Source organism: Schistocerca nitens, chromosome 3 (genome assembly GCF_023898315.1).
Source record: "Schistocerca nitens isolate TAMUIC-IGC-003100 chromosome 3, iqSchNite1.1, whole genome shotgun sequence".
Classification (NCBI taxonomy): Eukaryota; Metazoa; Arthropoda; class Insecta; order Orthoptera; family Acrididae; genus Schistocerca; species Schistocerca nitens.
Genome location: NC_064616.1, coordinates 522,763,865 through 522,789,267, shown reverse-complemented (window position 1 = coordinate 522,789,267; position 25,403 = coordinate 522,763,865). Strand labels below are relative to the sequence as shown.

The following is a 25,403-nucleotide window of genomic DNA, read 5'->3' as shown; positions in this document are numbered from 1 at the left end:
AGTAAATGGTAAAGGTAGTTTGAGGATGTGAAATGCAGGCTGAAGAATCTCAGATGCAAAGGCTCAAGCATAATGAAAAGCAAAATGTTCAGCAACAGCATCTGGATCAGTGCAGACATCACCACTCAAAGAGATACCAGGTACACCTGCAGGGTACTGGCGTCCATAGAGGATTGACTCTTTACCCAGACCTGTGAAGGAGGGGTATGGGGTCCAATGGTAGCAACACATCACTCTCAGCATTCTCAGCTCTGTTGGCGGACCTTAGCATGGAGTCATTTACAGGCAACGAGGTGCTCCATCGATGGATGTCACTTATGGTGCCTGCCATCTGTAATGAAAGTGGCTATTTTGGGGGTCCACCAAGGTACTGTCTTCTGACAGGTGGATCCCAAGAAAGAGGGGATTGCTGAGTCAGCTACCAACAGAATGGCTACAGTTGTGCTCTGGAAAACTGCAACAATACCTCCATGTAGTGAGCTATGAAGGGCAACGGCAGTGGTGAAAGCATCCAAATCAGCTATGGAGAGAGTCCATCTGGTTGGGCACCCAGGCGAGTGATGCTTTAAAAGTGTCAAAAAGTTTGGAAAATAATCACTGTCACATAGGTCATCATGGGCTATCCAGTGGGTGGATGGAAGAAGACCTGGGCAGCAAATGGAGAGGTCAATGACTGAATAAGACCCATATACCACACTGAAGTGTGTGGCAACACCATTATTCAAGAGGCAAAGACTGAGCTCTTCAAGCAAATTTTCAACAGTTTTACACCAGCCAGTGGTCGTAGTTCCACCCCACAAAGGGGTGCAGGCATCACTCAATACTAGGAAGGGTGGGGTGAGTTGAGAGAACAGTGCAGACAATGCATTCTGGGACACTTCACCGTCGGGAAGGAGATACGCTTTACGGATTGTAAATTCTAGAGTTGTCTTTACACCATCGAGTCCAGAACATACACACAAACACCACCCAATGCTCTTTCATAGTCTGTGCTCTTCTTAAAATAGCTCCAACAGTCGCAGAGGGTAGGGGCCCACATTGCTGGGAAACAAGTTTTCTGGAGGACAATGCAAAATAGGGGAAGTGCACGGAAGATGTCGTAGCCCAAAAAAGTGTCAGAAAAAACTGTTACATTTCCACTAGAGGATCACGCTATCAGTATCTTGTGGGGCATGAATGGACCCAGAAGACATATCACACCTCCATGCCACATGCTGCCACTGGTTGTGAAGATACACCATCAATACACATTTGTCCAGAAGCAGGGTCCATGAGAGGGTTTGGGGCCATTGGGGCACCCATGAATGCTGCCTTGGACACAGAAGCAGAACATGCAGGGTCTGGTAGCATAGGGGCCATCAGAATCTCCACCTTTTTGTCCTTAAGATGATTTAGACTTTGGCAAGAGTCTGTTCCCCCCAGATTTTGGAACAAAAGGAACTCAAAGTCCTATGACCCGCAACCTGTGGCTCCTTTGGTCACCAGCTGGCTTCCAGTTGCAGGTCAGCAGAGTCCTGGGAAGAGTATGTCTGAAGGAACCCTTTCCAGGTAAGTGGTGCTGGAGGAGGGAGTTGCTTCTACAGCTGGGGGTTGGGTACTGATGTCCCCGGGAGATAGGAAGCTGACGTTCCCAAAAGGGGTGTGGGGGAAGCAGTATGAGGAGGATCACAACCACCAGGGAAACGGGTTTAGTCAGGTGGCCCTGTGGGTCAGATGTAGAAGATATGGAGGGTGATAGTGCAGTCACTAAAGTGGACAACATCGTTGTAACAGTAGCATACATCATTGTCACATGTGTCAGATTTAGGTGATTGTACTTCTTCTTGGCCTCTTGATACGTGAGGCAATCAAGAGTCTTGTATTCCTGGATTTTTTTTTTTTCATATTTGAAAATGGTGCAATCTGGTGAACAGGGGGAATGGTACTCTCCAAAGTTGACACAGATGGGGGGCAGGGCAAAAGGTGCATTCTTTTCCAATTGACGGCCACAGCCCCTTCAGGCTAAGCTGGCGTGCAACATGAAGACATGTGTCAAAATTGCATGCATTTGTAGCACTGCATGGGAAGACGAATGTACGGCTTGACATAACGCCGATGCACTACCACCTTGACCTTCTCAGGCAATGAGTCACATTCAAAGGCCAAGATGAACATTTCACTATCCACTCAGTTTTCTTTTGGACCTTGCTGGACACAAAGCACAAAATTCACATTTCACCACTCCAAATTAGCACTCAACTTGTCATCAGTCTGTAAAAGAAGATCTCAGTAGAAAATGGTACCCTTGTACCATTTTAAGACTTTTATGGGAGGTTATAGCAACAGGAATATCATCCAGCTTGTCGCAAGTGAGCAGTGCCCATGACTGAGAAGGGGAAGCTGTTTTAAGCAGAATGGAGCCACTTCTCATTTTTCAAATCACTGCCACTTCCACAAACCTGTCCTTGAGATGTTCAACGAAGAACATATGCTTTGTAGTAAAAAATGAATCATGGTCCATCATCCTAGAACATACCAAAAATTGGGGGGAGGAGTAGTCCTCGCTTTGTCTCTGAGCCCTATGTTCCTCCCGTGACGTAGCCCAGGAAGGGAATAGGGTCATACTTCTCCACATTGTAATATGTCTTACCTTCAGAAGAGACTGTTGGGGCTGTGCGGCCACCCGCAGAAGAAAGTTTAATTTGCTTCATGTGTGAATGTTCTGCCATGGTACCACTCACTCCGAATGTGGGCTCTCCTCTTACAGGTGCCACTCAGGCCACAGCAATGGTTACCTGTACAGTAACCCATTGCATAGAATCTTCTTGCCCCAGTCATGACAGGCAGATCTCCTTGGTTTAGGTGGGGGGTTTCCACCTCACGCACCAACAGTGCACCCCTGTGTGGTCAGGGGGCTACCACCGTGCAGGACCTTGATGACCTCCCCCCAATGGAATGGCTAACATGCTGTGTTTTGGGCATAGTACCACTGCAACAAAGAATGGTGTAAAGAGAAAAGGGTGCAAAGGAGGAATATATGCTGCACTGGGAGAGCTTCCCTGCACAATGTGGACTTCTGCAAAAGTTAGAAAAAGAGTATCAAGTCAAATACAACAAGGGGAGCACATAATTAATGATGACAGGTTGAAGAAGGCAGGAAGGTAAGAAAATGAGAGACCAGAACATAAACTAGATCCGATCACAATCGGCGCCAAGAAGACTACCCAGTGGAAAAATAGAAAGGCACCAAGAAGACTATCCAATTGAAAGATAGAGAGGAAAAGAGAATAAGGGAAAGATAGACTTGTAGCATCGAAAGGGAATTAACATACTCATGAAAGAGATGTGAGCCCCCAGGGGGGATGAGGTAGTGATATTGATTTTTTAAAACAAATTAGTTTTGTGACTGAACTATAATCAAACTCCTCCTGTTTTTACTCTCCAGATAATTTGATTTTACTAGCCTATGTGATATTCAAATACCCACATGTTATTCTAAGGTATTTTATGACTTGAACACTACAAGCTGGCCGGCCGGGGTGGCCGAGTGGTTCTAGGCACTACAGTCTGGAACCGCGCGACCGCTCCGGTCGCAGGTTCGAATCCTGTCTCAGGCATGGATATGTGTGATGTCCTTAGGTTAGTCAGGTTTAAGTAGTTCTAAGTTCTGGGTGACTGATGACCTCAGCAGTTAAGTCCCATAGTGCCATTTGAACCATTTGAGCTACAAGCTGTAATGATAACCATGTATTCAAAGGCTGCTGAAATTTTACATTTTGTGAACTGTAAACTAATGTATTTCTCTTCATTAAGAACAATTTGTCAGTTTTAGTATCATGCTGATGCTTTGGCAAAGATCTAGATGGATATCACTACAAAGTTCATAGGACAACAACTTACAACAAATAACTGTATTACCTATGAAAAGCTTTGAGGTTGGAACTACATTATCCACTGGTCACAAAGATATAACAAGAATAGTAATGGCTCTAAAAACTTCTATGGTCCCCACTCCAAATGATTTTCAAGTTTGTAGATGATTCTCCATCTAAACAGTCACTGACTTTATCTTCCTTACATCTAAAATGAAATGCTAAGTTCTGCCATTGAAGAAGTTTTCAATCCAGACAGAAATCTGCTTCGATGCCCCATACAAACATATGGTATTCAATAAGAATTGGTGTGGTCTTTAAAAATTTTGAAAATTTAGGAACACTAAGTCAGCAAGTACTTACGTCAGCAGGTCTTATGATGTCACAAACAAATACTGCCAGCTGAGCTTCACATGGCCTAAATCTACACTCCTGGAAATTGAAATAAGAACACCGTGAATTCATTGTCCCAGGAAGGGGAAACTTTATTGACACATTCCTGGGGTCAGATACATCACATGATCACACTGACAGAACCACAGGCACATAGACACAGGCAACAGAGCATGCACAATGTCAGCACTAGTACAATGTATATCCACCTTTCGCAGCAATGCAGGCTGCTATTCTCCCATGGAGACGATCGTAGAGATGCTGGATGTAGTCCTGTGGAACGGCTTGCCATGCCATTTCCACCTGGCGCCTCAGTTGGACCAGCGTTCGTGCTGGACGTGCAGACCGCGTGAGACGACGCTTCATCCAGTCCCAAACATGCTCAATGGGGGACAGATCCGGAGATCTTGCTGGCCAGGGTAGTTGACTTACACCTTCTAGAGCACGTTGGGTGGCACGGGATACATGCGGACGTGCATTGTCTTGTTGGAACAGCAAGTTCCCTTGCCGGTCTAGGAATGGTAGAACGATGGGTTCGATGACGGTTTGGATGTACCGTGCACTATTCAGTGTCCCCTCGACGATCACCCGTGGTGTACGGCCAGTGTAGGAGATCGCTCCCCACACCATGATGCCGGGTGTTGGCCCTGTGTGCCTCGGTCGTATGCAGTCCTGATTGTGGCGCTCACCTGCACGGCGCCAAACACGCATACAACCATCATTGGCACCAAGGCAGAAGCGACTCTCATCGCTGAAGACGACACGTCTCCATTCGTCCCTCCATTCACGCCTGTCGCGACACCACTGGAGGCGGGCTGCACGATGTTGGGGAGTGAGCAGAAGACGGCCTAACGGTGTGCGGGACCTTAGCCCAGCTTCATGGAGACGGTTGCGAATGGTCCTCGCCGATACCCCAGGAGCAACAGTGTCCCTAATTTGCTGGGAAGTGGCGGTGCGGTCCCCTACGGCACTGCGTAGGATCCTACGGTCTTGGCGTGCATCCGTGCGTCGCTGCGGTCCGGTCCCAGGTCGACGGGCACATGCACCTTCCGCCGACCACTGGCGACAACATCGATGTACTGTGGAGACCTCACGCCCCACGTGTTGAGCAATTCGGCGGTACGTCCACCCGGCCTCCCGCATGCCCACTATACGCCCTCGCTCAAAGTGCACAGGACAATTGGGAAGATGCTTGGATATTACATCGACTCACATCACACCAACTAGGTCATCTATTTTAAGTACTTCATCTCCACTTACGACTCGAAACAGCATACCGATACAGGATTATCGCCATATGAAGTAGTATATGGTTGTAAAATGCCATCACCATTCAAAATATTGAAAATGAAAGGGAATGGAAAGGCACGGGATACTCAAAGGAAGTGCTGGGGTATGTGAGAGAGCACATGGAGCGTACGAGAAATTAAGGAGTGAGGTGAGATAACACGCTCGGGGGGGGGGGGGGGTCATTCCACATATATGAAGGAAGAGGGGTAGACCGACATTGGAGGATGGCTTATGAAAACTATATTTGGCACTGATGATGAGGAAGACATTTAAAGAGTGAACAACACCATGTAGAAGAGGTTAAGCAGTGAGCAAAAGGAGTCAAAGCCATGAGTGATTGGCACACTACACAGATTGCAAGTTTACAGAAGGACATATTGAATATCACACGACTGCTATGACAACTGAGTGGAGAAGTATGCATTATGCCAGAACTGCAGAAAAGGCAGTTGATCAGATTATCTGGGAACTACAAACCGAAGTAGTAGTCTTAGATAGGGAAGTAATAGTGTTTGGGAAGCACAAGTGAAGGTACCGGAACTACAGGAGGCTACGCAGCACGCCATAAGAGGTCAGCTAGGGGTAAACTTGTTGTCATCAGAGCAGTATTTAGAGGGTCTAAGGAAAGTACAGAAGGAACTACCGCTGGAGTTAGGGTTGGTTTTAGAACCCGAGAACAAAAACATACCTTTTATTATCAAGGCAGCCACAGTATTGGTGAAAACTAATGGAGCAAAAGTTAACATTTCCATTTCTATATCAATAGCTGGGAAACAAGCACATTATAAGAGTAAAAATGCAGTGATTATTCATAAGCTGCGAATTTGTTTTTATAAAACAGATCTGATGATGGTCATTATAGACCAAAACCGGTAATCTGTTAATGAAAAGTTTGTGACCATAGGCGTAAAGTAAAGGAAACTCCTTGCAGTGATTATTATTCATTGCAAAAGACAAGGGAAGATAAGTAGAAATGGTAGAAGTAAAGTTACAAAAATGCTACTGAGAGGAAGTCACAGTCAGTCCGAATATGGTAATAAGACAGGGGCAGGATTCCTGTGCAGTGAAACTGCCAATGGGACAAAAGGAGGTAAGAAAATGCAATAAAGAAGTGATCGAGCCAAAGTTGTACTTTCAGCAGGTAGAGGCATATTGGTTGTACTCTACCTTTGACAAGTTTGTGGTAGTGGCTAGTTCTTTCGAGCAGTGCAAGTTTTACTCCACAAAGAGGCTAGAATTAAACAGGAGTGGTTTGTTATTAAATGGAACAGCGTGCAAGATAATGGGGCCTACTTCCCATATGCTCACCGCAATTTCAGGGATAGCTCACCTGAATATTTCGCAGTCTTGTTTGTATTGGCCAGAGGAGCCCATGGAAGTACTACCTCCTGCAAATCTAGTCAGCTTAAATTGAACTACAGGAACGGAATTAATGCAGTCTATAAACACACCTCTGAACCAGCAGGAGGGACGAGTCTCCCTGGAAACCTTAGTGCAGCATTACATCACGATAATCAGTACTGGAAAGAGACAACACTGACTATTGTCATACCAACCCCAGAGCAGCACTTGTTCTGCTGAACATAGTCCTTGTTTTGCTATGTACAAGATGAAGCACATGACTGAGTTCGGACCCAGCCATCTTCCAGATTCCAGTGGATTGGATACCCCAAGCATAAAAGCAGCAGAAGATAGATGAATGCATAAGGGGAGAGTGTTAAGGCTACCAGAATGACATTTTCACTCTGCAGCAGAGTGTGCGCTGATATGAAACTTCCTGGCAGATTAAAACCATGTGCCAGACTGAGATTGGAACTTGGGACCTTTGGATAATTGATTCATTTTAGCTTCTAAGTTTGGAATAGAGAGATAGAAGTTATTGTGCAAGAAGCCTAGTAATGAAATAAGTTCGAAATAAATAAGATTAAGTTATAGGGTTGCCGACAGGTATTGCAAAGCAAAGCCAGCTGAATGCGGTGTAGCAACAGCTAACATCACAACATGCTAGTGGAAGGATGGAAGCCTTTCCTTACTCACTACCATGAAAGTTTTTAGAGTACATGCCTTAAGCCCTAAATGAACATATTCTGGAGCTTATAAGTACTCTGTCATTTGTGTACTAAGATATTCTCATCTCAGTATCACAGCCTACACCATGAGCCTCTGACACATGGAGCAACATCTTGGCATGCAGTACAGGGTCTGCTGTTCGACCATGGGACAGCGTAGCTCGTCCAGAGTCACGAGAGAGCTGCCACTGGAACAGAGAGCAGCCTGCTCACTGGAGTGAGGTAATGGCTGCCCCTGCAATATCATTAGCTGCACTGCCACACTGACATCAGGCACTGCCAGAGACATTGCTGACAGTAGCATTTGAGTGGTGTCATGCTTGGCCTCACCCTTCCCTGTTCTGTCAGTAATGCTGGACATCTATTGTTTTGCATGAGAGGCAACTGGGCGCCTCCACCAAACTGTTCCTGACGTACTATGGCCGATGGCCAGAATAAAGGAGTTAATTAAACCAAATCTACTGTTGTCCTGATGTCTCTTTTCGCTAAGACTGAAGTAATCTAACAATAGAATATTGCTCAAGTTTGTGGGACTTGTATGAAATAGGAGTAGCATGAGATATCAAACATATGCAGTGAAGGGCAGCACAAATGGTTTCAGCTTTGTTTGACACATGGGAGAGTGTCAGACAATTGTTGAAGGAACTGAACTTGCAAACTCTTAAAGACAGAAACTGTCCTGAGAAAGTCCACTAACAAAATAACTAATTTTAAATGATAACTCTAGGATTATACTACAATCTCATATACATCACTTCCATAGGGATCGTGAGAACAAGATTAGATTAATTACAGTACCCACAGAGGCATTTAAACAATCAGAAATATTTAAACATCACTCTTCCCATGTTCCATATGTGAATGGAACGGGAAAAATCCTCGTAAGTGGTACAGTGGGACATACCTGCTGCCATGCACTTCATAGTCATTTGAAGAGTATAGATGTAGATATAATGCAGATTACATGCTGAGAATAGTAGAATTATCTTTTTTATTCTTACTGCAATTGGGAGGAAGGAAAATAAGAGTTTAACATGACACAGAGATTGAAGTAATTAGAAATGGAGCACAGGTTTGGACTGGACAAGGGTGGATAGGGAAACTGGTTATGCTCTTTCGAAGAAAACCAATTTGAAGACAATTATTCAAACATTGCTCTTCCCAAATGTGATTCCAGATGCTTAATCATTTGGTCCCAGCACATAAAATATTGCAGCTGGGGTTCTAACTTCAATGGATAAAAATGCACTCAGTCAGCACAATATTATAACTACTGTTTGTGACATCAGCTGGTACACACTGCTTAACTACTTTCAGTTTTTAATGTTGCTTGGTTTAGCAAGCAAAATTCACTTTTCAGTTAATTTTGTAAAACTCAGAGAATGTAAATATCTGACACTGTTTAATGGAATAATGTATATAAGTTGTATTCGTGGCCAAGCACAGTATCCAATTTACAAAAGTATCCTTTTGTCTATCTGACACGTGTATCAATATTTAATAGTTCAATTTTTAACACTCATGTATGCAATAAGTGGCCATTTCCTAGTGACTTTTGCAATGTTACCCCTCGACACAAAATAAATATGACCGCTCATATAATTCATTAATGGTAATTAGTGCATTACTGCTTTCTCGCTTTGTACAGAGTCCTTATCATACAGCAAGTTTCATCAAAATTGATCAGCTCAGTGGTAGTGGATAAGTATTTTACTATACACATGGTTTTCACTTTTACCAGAAAATAATATACACAAGAGAAAAAAGGGTTTCCCTTCTGCTGAGTCTAGCTTTGACTTCTGTTTCTGCACAGACACATTTAATGTGTGGTATACATGGTGTTCTGAAATGAATCAGTGGCACTGACTGGGTATGTCTGGCTCTGAGCACTATGGGACTTAACATCTGAGGTCATCAGTCCCCTAGAACTTAGAAATACTTAAACCTAAGTAACCTAAGGACATCACAGACATCCATGCCCGAGGCAGGATTCGAACCTGCGACTGTAGCAGTCGCACGGTTTCGGACTGAAGCGCCTAGAACCGCTCGGCCACATGGGCCAGCACTGGGTATGTGTACTGACATCTAAAACTGCTCTGTGTATGGATGGTTTGCTCTGAGGTCTGCCTGGAAGTACACCGATTCATTCGCAAGTGTCACCACCTTGTGACAATAATGACAACTTCCTCATAAATGCACCAATTTAATTGCTATCGTTACTGCCTTGTGACAACAACAGTGAACATGGAGCAGTTTACTTAAGCTGAAATGGCTGACATGTGTCTAGTACATGTGTGTTGTTGTTGTGGTCTTCAGTCCTGAGACTGGTTTGCTGCAGCTCTCCATGCTACCCTATCCTGTGCGAGCTTCTTCATCTCCCAGTACCTACTGCAACCCACATCCTTCTGAATCTGCTTAGTGTATTCATCTCTTGGTCTCCCTCTACGATTTTTACCCTCCACGCTGCCCTCCAATGCTAAATTTGTGATCCCTTGATGCCTCAGAACATGTCCTACTAACCGGTCCCTCCTTTTTGTCAAGTTGTGCCACATACTCCTCTTCTCCCCAATTCTATTCAATACTTCATCATTAGTTATGTGATCTACCCATCTAATCTTCAGCATTCTTCTGTAGCACCACATTTCGAAAGCTTCTATTCTCTTCTTGTCCAAACTAGTTATCGTCCATGTTTCACTTCCATACATGGCCACACTCCATACAAATACTTTCAGAAACGACTTCCTGACACTTAAATCTATACTCGATGTTAACAAATTTCTCTTCTTCAGAAACGCTTTCCTAGCCATTGCCAGTCTACATTTTATATCCTCTCTACTTCCACCATCATCAGTTATTTTGCTCCCCAAATAGCAAAACTCCTATACTACTTTAAGTGTCTCATTTCCTAATCTAATTCCCTCAGCATCACCCAACTTAATTCGACCACATTCCATTATCCTTGTTTTGCTTTTGTTGATGTTCATCTTATATCCTCCTTTCAAGACATTGTCCATTCCGTTCAACTGCTCTTCCAAGTCCTTTGCTGTCTCTGACAGAATTACAATGTCATCGGCGAACCTCAGAGTTTTTACTTCTTCTCCATGAATTTTAATACCTACTCCGAACTTTTCTTTTGTTTCCTTTACTGCTTGCTCAATATACAGATTGAATAACATCGGGGAGAGGCTACAACCCTGTCTCACTCCTTTCCCAACCACTGCTTCCCTTTCATGCCCCTCGACTCTTATAACTGCCATCTGGTTTCTGTACAAATTGTAAATAGCCTTTCGCTCCCTGTATTTTACCCCTGCCACCTTCAGAATTTGAAAGAGAGTATTCCAGTCAACATTGTCAAAAGCTTTCTCTAAGTCTACGAATGTTAGAAACTTAGGTTTGCCTTTCCTCAATCTTTCTTCTAAGATAAGTCGTAGGGTCAGTATTGCCTCACGTGTTCCAATATTTCTACGGAATCCAAACTGATCTTCCCAGAGGTCGGCTTCTACCAGTGTTTCCATTCGTCTGTAAAGAATTTGTGTTAGTATTTTGCAGCTGTGACTTATTAAACTGATAGTTCAGTATTTTTCACATCTGTCAACACCTGCTTTCTTTGGGATTGGAATTACTATATTCTTCTTGAAGTCTGAGGGTATTTCGCCTGTCTCATACATCTCGCTAACCAGATGGTAGAGTTTTGTCAGGACTGGCTCTCCCAAGGCTGTCAGTAGTTCTTATAGAATGTTGTCTACTCCCAGGGCCTTGTTACGACTCAGGTCTTTCAGTGCTCTGTCAAACTCTTCACACTTAGAACTGGGTTTCCATCTGAGCTCTTGATATTCATACAAGTGGTTCTCTTTCCTCCAAAGGTATCTTTAATTTCCCTGTAGGCAGTATCTATCTTACCCCTAGTGAGATAAGCCTCTACATCCTTACATTTGTCCTCTAGCCATCCTCTGCTGCCTTCACTACTTCATCCCTCAGAGCTACCCATTCTTCTTCTACTGTACTTCTTTCCCCCATTCCTGCCAATTGTTCCCTTATGCTCTTCCTGAAACTCTGTACAACCTCTGGTTCTTTCAGTTTATCCAGGTCCCATCTCATTAAATTCCCACCTTTTTGCAGTTTCTTCAGTTTTAATCTACAGTTCATAACCAATAGATTGTGGTCAGAATCCACATCTGCCCCTGGAAATGTCTTACAATTTTAAACCTGGTTCCTAAATCTCTGTCTTACCGTTTTATAATCTATCTGATACCTTCTAGTATCTCCAGGATTCTTCCATGTATACAACCTTCTTTTATGATTCTTGAACCAAGTTTTAGCTATGATTAAGTTATGCTCTGTGCAAAACTCTACCAGGCGGCTTCCTCTTTCATTTCTTAGCCCCAATCCATATTCACCTACTATGTTTCCTTCTCTCCCTTTTCCTACTCTCGAATTCCAGTCACCCACGACTATTAAATTTTCGTCTCCCTTCACTACCTGAATAATTTCTTTTATCTCATCATACATTTCTTCAATTTCTTCATCATCTACAGAGCTAGTTGGCATATAAACTTGTACTACTGTAGTAGGCATGGGCTTCGTGTCTATCTTGGCCACAATAATGCGTTCACTATGCTGTTTGTAGTAGCTTACCTGCACTCCTATTTTTTTTATTCATTATGAAACCTACTCCTGCATTACCCCCATTTGATTTTGTGTTTAGAACCCTGTATTCACCTGACCAAAAGTCTTGTTCCTCCTGCCACCGAACTTCACTAATTCCCACTATATCGAGCTTTAACCTATCCATTTCCCTTTTCAGATTTTCTAATCTACCTGCCCGGTTAAGGGATCTGACATTCCATGCTCCGATCCATAGAACGCCAGTTTTCTTTTTCCTGATAACGACGTCATTTCTTGAGTAGTCCCCGCCCGGAGATCCGAATGGGGGACTATTTTACCTCCGGAATATTTTACCCAAGAGGACGCCATCATCATTTATCCATACGGTAAAGCTGCATGCCCTCGGGAAAAATTACGGCCGTAGTTTCCCCTTGCTTTCAGCTGTTCGCAGTACCATCACAGCAAGGCCGTTTTGGTTAATGTTGCAAGGCCAGGTCAGTCAATCATCCAGACTGTTGCCCCTGCAACTACTGAAAAGGCTGCTGCCCCTCTTCAGGAACCACACGTTTGTATGGCCTCTTAACAGATACCCCTCCGTTGTGGTTGCACCTATGGTACGGCCATCTGTATCGCTGAGGCACGCAAGCCTCCCCACCAACGGCAAGGTCCATGGTTCATGGGGAAGTGAATGTGAATGGAAATGGACAAACAGCATTGAGGTAGTACTGACAGCACTTTCCCACCCAACAAGTTCTACAACAAAGAGTTGGACATTTGCATCATCTGCTACATGACACAGGCACTTTCCAAGCAAGCAAGCATGCATGATATAGGTTGGAATTGAACAGTGTGAACCAAAATGGAAGACAAGATTCTGCAACATGTTGAAGACACTGCATCTACAAGTGCATGACATATTGCACACATTCTTGGTGTCAGACATAGCCTAGTGCGAAGTGTGTTACATGACCAACAGCTCCATCCTTTCCATGTTCAGCATGTGGCAGCACTAGCACCTGACGATTTTCCCTAACAGTTTGCACAATGGTTTTCACAACAGACTGACCTACATCCCTTATTTCCAGATGAGGTCATGTACACCATCAAGGCTTTAATTACCTGTGACTGCCATTTCAATATCAACTATTTGCACATTTGGACACATGTGAATCCATGAGGTACTCAACCTTGTGCTCATCAACAGTAGTTCAGTGTTAATGTGTGGGCCAGCATTCTCAGTAACAGGTTGACTGGACCATACAGGATGCACATAAATAAAACCGACAAGCTGCAGGGATGAATTCCTGACTGGAAATGGAGGAAAAGGGGTCCTATGAACATGTGCCCAGAAATGTATCATTGCCACAGTAGATGGCAGTGACAAATGAAGTTCCTCTGCCCACTGACCATATTTCATGTGTTCCTTGGGTGCTGCAGGCTGTGAGATTGACACAGCATACTGTAAGCAACAGAATAATCCAGGAACAAGGCAAGATAGTGTTTTTGTATGGCCCAGAAGATGGAAACGGTTGAGAGGCAGCATGGCTATACCAAAACAAGTACCCTCACAGTCACCAACCACATCCCACAACATTTAAAGCCCTTTTTGGGCATTTGTGTGATCATGGGTCCTTTGAGAGGTGGCATACTGTGTGGACACCAGTTTTGGAGGACTGGATTCTACAGGATATTGAGAGGAATCCTACAACAAGTTCCAGGAAAGTGCCTGTCAACATGGTGTAAGCCAATGTATGATTATGTGTAACCCGCATGGACAACTGCTTCAATCCCTATCACCTGCAAGGATTATCAGCAATGGATTTCTCTCTATAGGAAGGATTTTCTCAATGGTTTCTGCATGACTCCATCACAATTACAGTATTTCTGTCAACAGTCCACTTTATCAACTAAACAACCTTTACCAGAACTAACTTCAACAATCTGCATAATCATCATCTGTGGACTACAATCCTTGGGGAATGATTGAGGCATCTCATCAGCAATGGTTCAGCAGCAGTGTGTGGCTATGGATTCTTGGTGACCACGTGCTTGGACCAGTTATTACTCCTCAGCACCTCAACAGAGGAACATAACTGGACTTCCTAGGGAACACTCTGCCTGGGCTGCTTGAGAATGCACCTTTGGTACTACAACAGGTTATGTGGTTTCTGCATGATAGAGCACCACCCTACTTCTGCATTACTGTTGACCTACACCCCAACAACATCTTCCTCAGACACTGGATAGGACACAGAGGCCCCGTAGCATGGTCTACTAGATAATCAGACTAACACTCAGGATTTTTACCTCTCAGGGCATCTGGAAAGCACTAAATCAGTTCCTGATGTGCAGACCCTTCAACAGAGTATTCACGTCATCTGTGACCCTATTAGGAGAGAGGCCAGAACATGCGAAAGAGTCAGCAATCCATGATGCAACCTGTGAATGTGTGCACTGCATCCCACAGAGGCCACTTTGAACATCTGATATGATGTGAATGCAGTGCAGCTCTGTACTGTATTCTGGGATGATTTGTTGATGTTGCATGCACATTGTCCATTTCCAAACACATGTTCATAGGACCTTTCTTTCTCCATTTCCAGTCAGCAATCCACCCCTGCAGTTTGTCAGATTTATTAATGTTTATCCTGTATATTCTTCCATTCCACCTAAATGGATGGAGATGTCGTGTCTTTGTGGAATATGTGTTGCCAGAACTGCAGGTACGTCTGAATGTTAGACACAGGACGTACTTCCAGCACAATGGGGACACCAGTCCATTTCAGCATCTGGCCATCAACATCACCTGACCTCATGTGACTGGACTTTTTCCACTGGGGGCATATAGAGCAACTCTTGTATGAAAGGATTGTGTAAACAGAAGAAGACCTCATCAATAGAATTGGTACCATTGTGGACATGCCCTGAATCTTTGAATGGACATGACACTCAATGGTTCGATGATGTTCTGTGTGTATACAGGACAATGGTGATGTACTGCTTGTATACAGGAAAATGGTCATGCATTCGAGCAGTTCCTGTGAATGCCACTACTGTAATTAGCATGCTAAACTACCCTCTGTGTATATCATGCCTACCATCAGAAACTATTATCAAGGACCATATATATAAAATAATATATAAATACATTTGTTTCTATGTTCTGTCCCTCCTGTATTAATTTGAAAGAATAGTTTCAGAATACCCTGTAGACATGTTCAGTTTTATAGGGTTTAGGTTAACATCTCACTTCTATAGAGCAGAAATGGAGTAAGGAATGGCCACATTTGTCAGAAACTGTCATGAATTTAAGAAGACATACATTTTTATATTTTGCTCAGAGCAGCATACGGAAGCATGTGTGACAGAAGTTGAATTTCATAAACAATTCTTCATAATTGTACGTGTCTATCAAGTACCTGCAAGTAATTTTAATCAGTTCAAAAATTACCTTGAAGAGCTATTGAACAGTAAAAAACAAAGAAACAGTGGTTAGCAGTGATTTTAATTCTCTTAACACCTCTTCCCATAAGAATTTATGGCAAAGTAACAATATTACCATTTAAGATAACTCCCACTGTCAATTTCTCAAGTAGGGTAGCTAACTGTTCAAAAACAGCCACTGATTATATCTCTGTAGGAGGGTGTAATGAACACAATTACACTGCCTGACCAAAAATGTAGCACCAACAAGACATGGTTTGATATTACTTTAACTTTGTACATGTATTAATGATTAGAACTACAATTCTCTGTGACACATAGAACGGCCACATGTCTGCGTTAGTGTTGCTTGCATTTAGTGTTGTTACCACACCTGGTACAGTATATTTTAGGCATGATCAGTGTCAGATGCTGAGTGTTCACTGTGAATGACACAGAGATACTGCATCTGTGATACACTGGTACCAGCACCTAAAAGAGTTTTAAAGGAGCCTCATTGTGGGTCTCCATTTGGCTGACCAATTAATATGCGAAGTATCCACGTTTGTGGGACATGCAGATATGACAGTGGCCCAATGTTGCACTGGGAATGTGAGGGCAGGGATACTTGTCATTCACAGTTCTGCCCAATCACATCTGATCACTACAAGGGAGGATCATCATATTGTGCACCAATCACATCGTAACACCTTCACATCAGTGCCTGTCACCTGAGAACAAGTAATGGACTCCTTGAAACATTCCGTGTCATCCTGAACCATTGGTTGCAGACTAGCATCAGTCTGACTAGGGAATTACCGTCCCATGTGCAGGTTGCCATTACAACTGCAACACAAATTACTGTGTTTGGACTGGTGCCACAGCTGGGAACCATGTACTGCTGATGAATAGTGTCGCATCTTGTTCAGCATCCTGCACTACCCTCGATGACGATTGTCAGTGAGTGCGGCAGTGATCTGGGGAGAGGTTCCATTCTTCCAATATTTTAGAGAGGCACAGCTGTGTTACTCTAGACATCATGGTTTGGGGAGCCATTGAGTAAGATGTCAAGTCACAACTGTTAGTGACTGAGGGAACATTGACAGCACAATGGTTTCTCACAGACATCCTGTGTCCATGTGTTACCTTTCATGTGACAATATTGTGGTGCTAATTTATTTTGAGGTACTCCAATGGCCAGCAAGATCTATCCTTGATAGAACATGTGTTGGACCATCTCAGACATATGCCCCATCCAGGTGCCAGTATCCAGGATATCAAGACCCAGTTACAATATTTGGAGGCCAATGTGTCTCAAGAGAAGACACAATGACTTTATGGCACCCTTCAAAAACTGAATCAGTGCAAACACCCAGGCCAGACGAGGTGCAACATTATACTGATAAGCACACACACACTGCCAAGTTCTTGTAAATTTGTCTCATGCCTGTAACTGAGTCAAGTGGCACAGTGGTTAGCATACTGGACTCGCATTGGAGAGGACAACAGTTCAAATCTGCATCTCAGCATCCAGATTTAGGTTTTCTGCGGTTTCCTTAAATCTCTCCAGGCAAATTCTAGGATAGTTTCTTTCAAAAAGGCATGGCTGATTTCCTTCCCCATCCTTGGAACATCCTGAGCTTGAGCTCCATTTCTAATGATTTTGCTACTGATGGAACATTAAACCCTAATCTTCCTTCAATTTTGTAATCATTGAAATAACATGACATACCCTCTCAACCAATGTAGTTTCATTTCATTTACTCTTCACCTTCTGGATGCTTCACTTTTTTTATCAGATAGTGTATATTACAACTCCAATAGTTAATGACCTCTTACACCGAGACATCCAATTCTTTATGTTATATGATAATACAGATCAGGATACAAAATCTATTAAATCTGAGGTCTGGAGACAAAATCTGATTATTTTAGAAAACTCCTCAGAGACATGAACTGGACTGATGTATATAGTGTTCATGACATGAATGAATTTCTCAGCTTCTTTGAAAGCTATTTCCTCTCAAAAGTAACCCAGATTAGACAAGTCTACAAAAAAGAATCCATGGATTACAGAAGAAGTAAAGGTATCTAGTAAGACACAAAGGAAACTGCACCTGTCAGACAGAAATTGCTCTGATGTTGATGCTACAGCTCACTGCAAGCGATACCTCAAAATATTGAAGATCCACACATCAAAGGAAATTCATTAAGATAAAAAAAATAGTCATATCAGGTAACAAAGTAGAGACAATATGGAATACAGTGAAGAAGAAGTCTGGTAGAACCAGCGATGAACGGAAGTAGACTGCATTAAGAGTAAATGATATATTGATAACAGATATGTTCAGTGTTGTAAAATATTTTAACAAGCATTTCATTAATGTTACTGGAAGATGAGGTTGTCAGGTTCAATAGATGCAGCCACAGAATACCTCCAACCAGCCCTTACAAATAACTTCAGTAATATGAATATGACTCTTACAACATTAGTACAATTAATGACCACCATTACACCTTTAAAATCAAAAAATTCTGATGGTTACGATAAAATATCTACATTTATTGTGTTTCGTAAATAGAGCAGTAGTGCAACCTCCATCTGACCAGATGAGAGGAAACACCGCTGCCAACTAAAAACATGGAGAACCATCCAACTGATGATGCCTTAAAGTGAAAAAAGGCGAAATGCGTCTGGGAGAATAAAATATAGTGCAGCAAGAGGAAGCGTTTTTTATTTACAAAACAAATATTCCCTGTCAAGATGCTCCAAAACATGATTATTTCCACCCTCTTTCCCGCCCAGAATGCCCCAAACCAAGTGACCTCCTCATCATAAATAAGTTGCAGATTTTTTGTCTACTGTCCTCTGTTTATGAAGACCACCAATTTTAGTGCTTCAACCAATATTGTGTTACAAATTTTATTTGCCATAATTTTATAATGATTATCAATAATAAGTCTCACATTAGAACATGAATATCTTTTCAATGTGATTTCACAAAATAGTAGAGCTAACTCCTGTTAGAAAGAAACAAAAACAATTACTTATTTCACATTTTTAAAAAATAGGCAAAATTTAATATGCTTCAACTTTAAATTCTGAACAATATTAGGAGAATGTCAGTATGAGTAATTTATCCATTTTCACTTGTGTTGTATACGCTTTCATGGATTTTACACTTTCCTGCATTTTACACATTTTTGGGTGAGTCTGCTGAAAAGTTTAAAAAGGGGGTTTTACTGTAACTTAAAAACTGAAAACTAAAAAAATAAAAAAGTTTCTGCATGGGGCTTGACCCCATGACCTTAGCATTTCTGTTCTGTATCCTTTCTGCTGTGTCACCTCCTGCCTGGGAACCATGCCTGGCCCAGATGGAAAATGCTTTTTTTCTAAACACCTGGACATCTGGAGCTCCCATTTCCGTTATTTTAAGTTTTGGCCAAGGCCTGCATATACCAAAAGTTTGGACAAAACAAGTGATAACAGGTAGTTGCAGTCCCCTTGTCAGTAACATACATTTTCAATAACTTTCCACCAGGAACAAAAACTTTAGCTACTAATAAAGTTGTTTAAGAGAAGCCTAAGGGATTTATTGGTGGGCAGCTCATTCTCCTCCACTGAGAAATTTCTTAGCAGAACCAAATGACGTGTATATACAGTGTGTTTGGAAAGTCTCTGTGCACTGGACTATGGACAAACATTACATTGGAAGTTTGCAACAGAGTTGGCAGAAATGTGTTTGCTACTGTTGCTTAGCAATTAACTGATTGGTTCAGTTGATGAATACTACCAAATGCATTGTGTAGTGTTTAAATGTTCAATTTGTTTTTAAATTATGGTGCTTTCAACTGAGGAACATATTTTTTTTGTCGAACATATTTTTCATCAAGATGATAAGTACATGGATTTAGTGCAGGAGGCATCTGCTGAAATATTTCCTGAAACAACTGTACCTCATAGTAATACGGTTCATCAATTTATTGAGAAATTTTGAGGGACACAGTCCATGTAAGATTCTGAATGAAATGGAAGATCATCTAAACTAAATGAACAGAAGTTGTTGGATATTTATGATTTCATACAGCACAGCCTAGCAAAATCATTATGCAATCTGGCACAAGAAAAAGTTACTGAGCTTGCATCAGTGCTTAGGCAAACACTGAAATTTTTCTCATATAAAGCAACAGCAGTAAAAGAACTGAAAGATACAGATAATGAAAAGTGAATCTATTAACGCAAATGGTTTATATCTTTTATTTGGAGGAATACCACTGATATTCTTGATGTCACCTCCCATACAGATGAGGCCTAGTCTACCTCTCTAATCATGTTAACACACAAAACACATGATTATGGTCAATGAAGAATCCTCATGCTATGCTTCAAATGCCATTGCGTGATTAGGAAATTGGAATGTGGGTAACAGTATCCAAATGGTGCATTATCAGACTTCTATATTTTGACGAAACCATAAAAAGTGATCACTGCTATTTAATGATCCATGACTTTACTGGCCAGCTAAAGGAACGCCAAATCAACTACTCATGGTTTCAACATGTTGGTGCTACTGCGCACATAGCTAACACCACTATGTGTATTCTGGAGGAATTTTTGGGGAACAGACCTTACACCACCACACTTTTTTCTTGTATAGCTGACTGTGGACATTATCTTCAATATATGTTGTAAATGTGCAGCAACTTTCCAAATACCCTGTATTATTAATAATACCAAATGTGGGTGTTATGTAAAATCTAACTTCTGCATGAATGTGGTAAATGTAAATAAGTGCAGTAAACTGACTTTCTCTTTGATGATGCACATCATATTATTCCACATCTGTGAGGATAATTTTATTTGGGACCTGCAGAAAAGTCATTAGCATATTCCCTTTTTGTGGCTACAAATACATATTAGTTAATCTTGTTTTATGAATGTTCTACACCCTTGATAATCACCTCACTATGGGTCTATGGAAAAAATTACATTTAAACTAATCTAGAGGAAAATGGCAACTACATTCCAACCCTTCTGTACTGATGCAACACTTTGCTTTGGTCTTAACATGCTTATGCTGCCTCCATTGGAGAAGATTCAAAACCAGCTCATTAAATGTCCCAATGGGCCAGGTTACATAACAGTGTTAATAAAATTTTCTGCTAATTTGCTGCTCATATTTTATGTTTTCTTACAAAAATTATTATGAAAATAAAAATAAATTAATTAATTAATTTAAAAAATCTTCTGCAGGAGTAAATCTGCAAAAACAGAAGCTGCAGCTATCTTCTATATTTCGATACAACATAAATTATTTCACATTTTGTGATGTGGAGCACCTGATCCTGAAGATAGCCACATGCTGTGTTATGAAGACGTTGTCACAACATGTAGTTATACAGTTATTCTAAAATTCATGCATAAATCCTAAAGGGGCATAAGAGTTTTACATAAATTGTGAATACAACAGATATTACAAAAACAGACAAAAATATACTTCTCAACCAAGAATGCCAATGAAGTATGGTACTTGAGGATCATTACCTGGCTTCTACTATCTGGATGAAATGAGCTAGCATCTGGTTCTGTATCACAAAATCGCTGACCTGCAAATGTATAAGGATAATTGTGGCTTCCAAGACCTCTGCTTCTACCATGCAGCCCATAACAGCAGAAAAAGATCACACTAATAATGATCAGGACAGCTGTTGCATAGACAACCATTCCACGCAAGAATGGTTGTGATTCTGAAAATTAAATACTACAATTACTATGCATCTTCTCAATTATCTTACAATAAGCTACTATGTTTCAACACCAAGAAAGAAAAAGATAGTAAAAATAACAAGTAATCTTAGATAGTCAGTTAGGGAGCAGATTTCTGGACAGGCTGCAGCGTAGGAAATGTTGGATAACCATATACACTGGAACACACAAAGAAATAATAAACACATCATACAGTTTTCAAGTTTCATACATCATTCTACAGCAATTGAAGATTTAAATGACTGACTGAAGTTGTTGTTTAAATGTTTTAAGAGGACTATTTCATTAAAGATTTTTTTTATTTTTTTAATAACTGTAATGAAACCCCACTCTTGCAGTCATTGTGGCTCATGTGCCAGATATGGAATAAGAAAAACTGACCAAATGATTTCACAAACTGACAGTAACTGTTCTGAATGTGGAAGGAGAACTGATTCTAGTTTGTTTCACTGATATCTTTTTTTTCCTAACTGTTAATATTATACAGTCCATTCCATGAAAATGAATTTCTGCATAGTAGAAAAAGCCTTAAGATTTAGATGACACCTGCAGAGAAATCTTTCAAAATATACAAAACATGATCAAGCACTGTGTTTTCGTTTAATGTTGTGTAATTAACTGTGGCAACCTATAACTATTCTAAGTAATTTTTCATTGTTTATTTGAGTCTTGAATTATGAAAAAGAATCTGTATCAAATCTGACTGTCCATCAGCTGTTTCATATCATAAACTGAGGAATCAAAACCTGCTTAATAGAGCACTAGTCCACCAATGGAAGACAACACAGCAGTGATCTGCGTAGCATGTATTCAACAAGCCCTTGATAGGTTTCTAGCAACACTTGGCACCAGATGTCTACCCATAGGCCGCTTCACTTAAAATTATGGGCTGCTAATCTGTGGACACAAAACTGGAATCCAATAGCATCATGAATGCATCCCATTGGGTTTCAATCAGGCAAATTTGGTGGTGATGACATCAGTGTGAGTTCACTGTCATACTCCTCAAACCACTGTAGTATGATTCTCGCCCTGTGACATGAACAGTTATCCACAAGATGCCATCATGACAGGGCAAAACATCAGGCCTGAAGGGATGTGGTTGGTTTGCAGTAATGTTCACACTGTCCACAATTGTCATGGTGCCTTCGACTACTATTTTGGGTCCCATGGAAGCTGTGAATGTCCCCCATACTTACTGCTCCCACCAGGCTGAGTCCATGGGATGGTGCCTGTTTCAAACCTGGATAACAGCATATATGGACAGGACCAACCAGCTGGTGTAACAAGATAAATGATTCATCTGAACATGCAATTGTTTGTTGTTGTTGTTGTGGTCTTCAGTCCTGAGACTGGTTTGATGCAGCTCTCCATGCTACTCTACCCTGTGCAAGCTTCTTCATCTCCCAGTACCTACTGCAACCTACATCCTTCTGAATCTGCTTAGTGTATTGATCCCTTGGTCTCCCTCTACGATTTTTACCTTCCACGCTGCCCTCCAATGCTAAATTTGTGATCCCTTGATGCCTCAAAACATGTCCTACCAACTGATCCCTTCTTCTAGTCAAGTTGTGCCACAAACTTCTCTTCTCCCCAATCCTATTCAATACCTCCTCATTAGTTACGTGATCTACCCACCTTATCTTCAGCATTCTTCTGTAGCACCACATTTCGAAAGGTTCTATTCTCTTCTTGTCCAAACTAGTTATCGTCCATGTTTCACTTCCATACATGGCTACACTCCATACAAATACTTTCAGAAACAACTTCCTGACATTTAAATCTATACCCGATGTTAACAAATTTCTCTTCTTCAGAAACGATTTCCTTGCCATTGCCAGTCTACATTTTATATCCTCTCTACTTCGACCATCATCAGTTATTTTACTCCCTAAATAGCAAAATTCCATTACTACTTTAAGTGTCTCATTTCCTAATCTAATACCCTCAGCATCACCCGATTTAATTTGACTACATTCCATTATCCTCGTTTTGCTTTTGTTGATGTTCATCTTATATCCTCCTTTCAAGACACTGTCCATTCCGTTCAACTGCTCTTCCAAGTCCTTTGCTGTCTCTGACAGAATTACAATGACATCAGCAAACCTCAAAGTTTTTACTTCTTCTCCATGAATTTTAATACCTACTCCAATTTTTTTGTTTCCTTTACTGCTTGCTCAATATACAGATTGAATAACATCGGGGAGAGGCTACAACCCTGTCTCACTCCTTTCCCAACCACTGCTTCCCTTTCATGCCCCTCGACTCTTATAACTGCCATCTGGTTTCTGTACAAATTGTAAATAGCCTTTCGCTCCCTGTATTTTACCCCTGCCACCTTCAGAATTTGAAAGAGAGTATTCCAGTTAACATTGTCAAAAGCTTTCTCTAAGTCTACAAATGCTAGAAACGTAGGTTTGCCTTTTCTTAATCTTTCTTCTAAGATAAGTCGTAAGGTTAGTATTGCCTCACGTGTTCCAACATTTCTACGGAATCCAAACTGATCTTCCCCGAGGTCCGCTTCTACCAGTTTTTCCATTCGTCTGTAAAGAATTCGCGTTAGTATTTTGCAGCTGTGACTTATTAAACTGATAGTTCGGTAATTTTCACATCTGTCAACATCTGCTTTCTTTGGGATTGGAATTATTATATTCTTCTTGAAGTCTGAGGGTATTTCGCCTGTCTCATACATCTTGCTCACCAGATGGTAGAGTATTGTAAGGACTGGCTCTCCCAAGGCCATCAGTAGTTCTAATGGAATGTTGTCTACTCCCGGGGCCTTGTTTCGACTCAGGTCTTTCAGTGCTCTGTCAAACTCTTCACGCAGTATCTTATCTCCCATTTCGTCTTCGTCTACATCCTCTTCCATTTCCATAATATTGTCCTCAAGTACATCGCCCTTGTATAAACCCTCTATATACTCCTTCCACCTTTCTGCCTTCCCTTCTTTGCTTAGAACTGGGTTGCCATCTGAGCTCTTGATATTCATACAAGTGGTTCTCTTCTCTCCAAAGGTCTCTTTAATTTTCCTGTAGGCAGTATCTATCTTACCCCTAGTGAGACAAGCCTCTATATCCTTACATTTGTCCTCTAGCCATCCCTGCTTGGCCATTTTGCACTTCCTGTCGATCTCATTTTTGAGACGTTTGTATTCCACTTGCCTGCTTCATTTGCTGCATTTTTACATTTTCTCCTTTCATCAATTAAATTCAATATTTCTTCTGTTACCCAAGGATTTCTATTAGCCCTCGCCTTTTTACCTACTTGATCATCTGCCGCCTTCACTACTTCATCCCTCAGAGCTACCCATTCTTCTTCTACTGTACTTCTTTCCCCCATTCCTGTCAATTGTTCCCTAATGCTCTCCCTGAAACTCTCTACAACCTCTGGTTCTTTCAGTTTATCCAGGTCCCATCTCCTTAAATTCCCACCTTTTTGCAGTTTCTTCAGTTTCAATCTGCAGTTCATAACCAATAGATTGTGGTCAGAATCCACATCTGCCCCTGGAAATGTCTTACAATTTAAAACCTGGTTCCTAAATCTCTGTCTTACCATTATATATCTGATACCTTTTAGTATCTCCAGGATTCTTCCAGGTATACAACCTTCTTTTATGATTCTTGAACCAAGTGTTAGCTATGATTAAGTTATGCTCTGTGCAAAATTCTACAAGGCGGTTTCCTCTTCCATTTCTTCCCCCCAATCCATATTCACCTACTATGTTTCCTTCTCTCCCTTTTCCTACTGGCGAATTCCAGTCACCCATGACTATTAAATTTTCGTCTCCCTTCACTACCTGAATAATTTCTTTTATCTCATCATACATTTCTTCAATTTCTTCATCATCTGCAGAGCTAGTTGGCATATAAACTTGTACTACTGTAGCAGGCATGGGCTTTGTGCCTATCTTGGCCACAATAATGCGTTCACTATGCTGCTTGTAGTAGCTAACCCGCACTACTATTTTTTTATTCATTATGAAACCTACTCCTGCATTACCCCTAT

General features: G+C 41.5%; 1 protein-coding gene across 1 annotated transcript in view; it reads right to left on the bottom strand.

Annotated features, from left to right (window-relative positions):
• LOC126249317 (uncharacterized) overlaps nucleotides 1-25,403 on the bottom strand; it is a 118,990-nt gene that overhangs the window by 9,991 nt on the left and 83,596 nt on the right. The window contains exon 8 of the mRNA XM_049950971.1: nucleotides 21,177-21,379. Within this exon, the coding sequence (XP_049806928.1) occupies nucleotides 21,177-21,379 (203 nt within the window). The remainder of the gene's footprint in view (nucleotides 1-21,176; nucleotides 21,380-25,403) is intronic.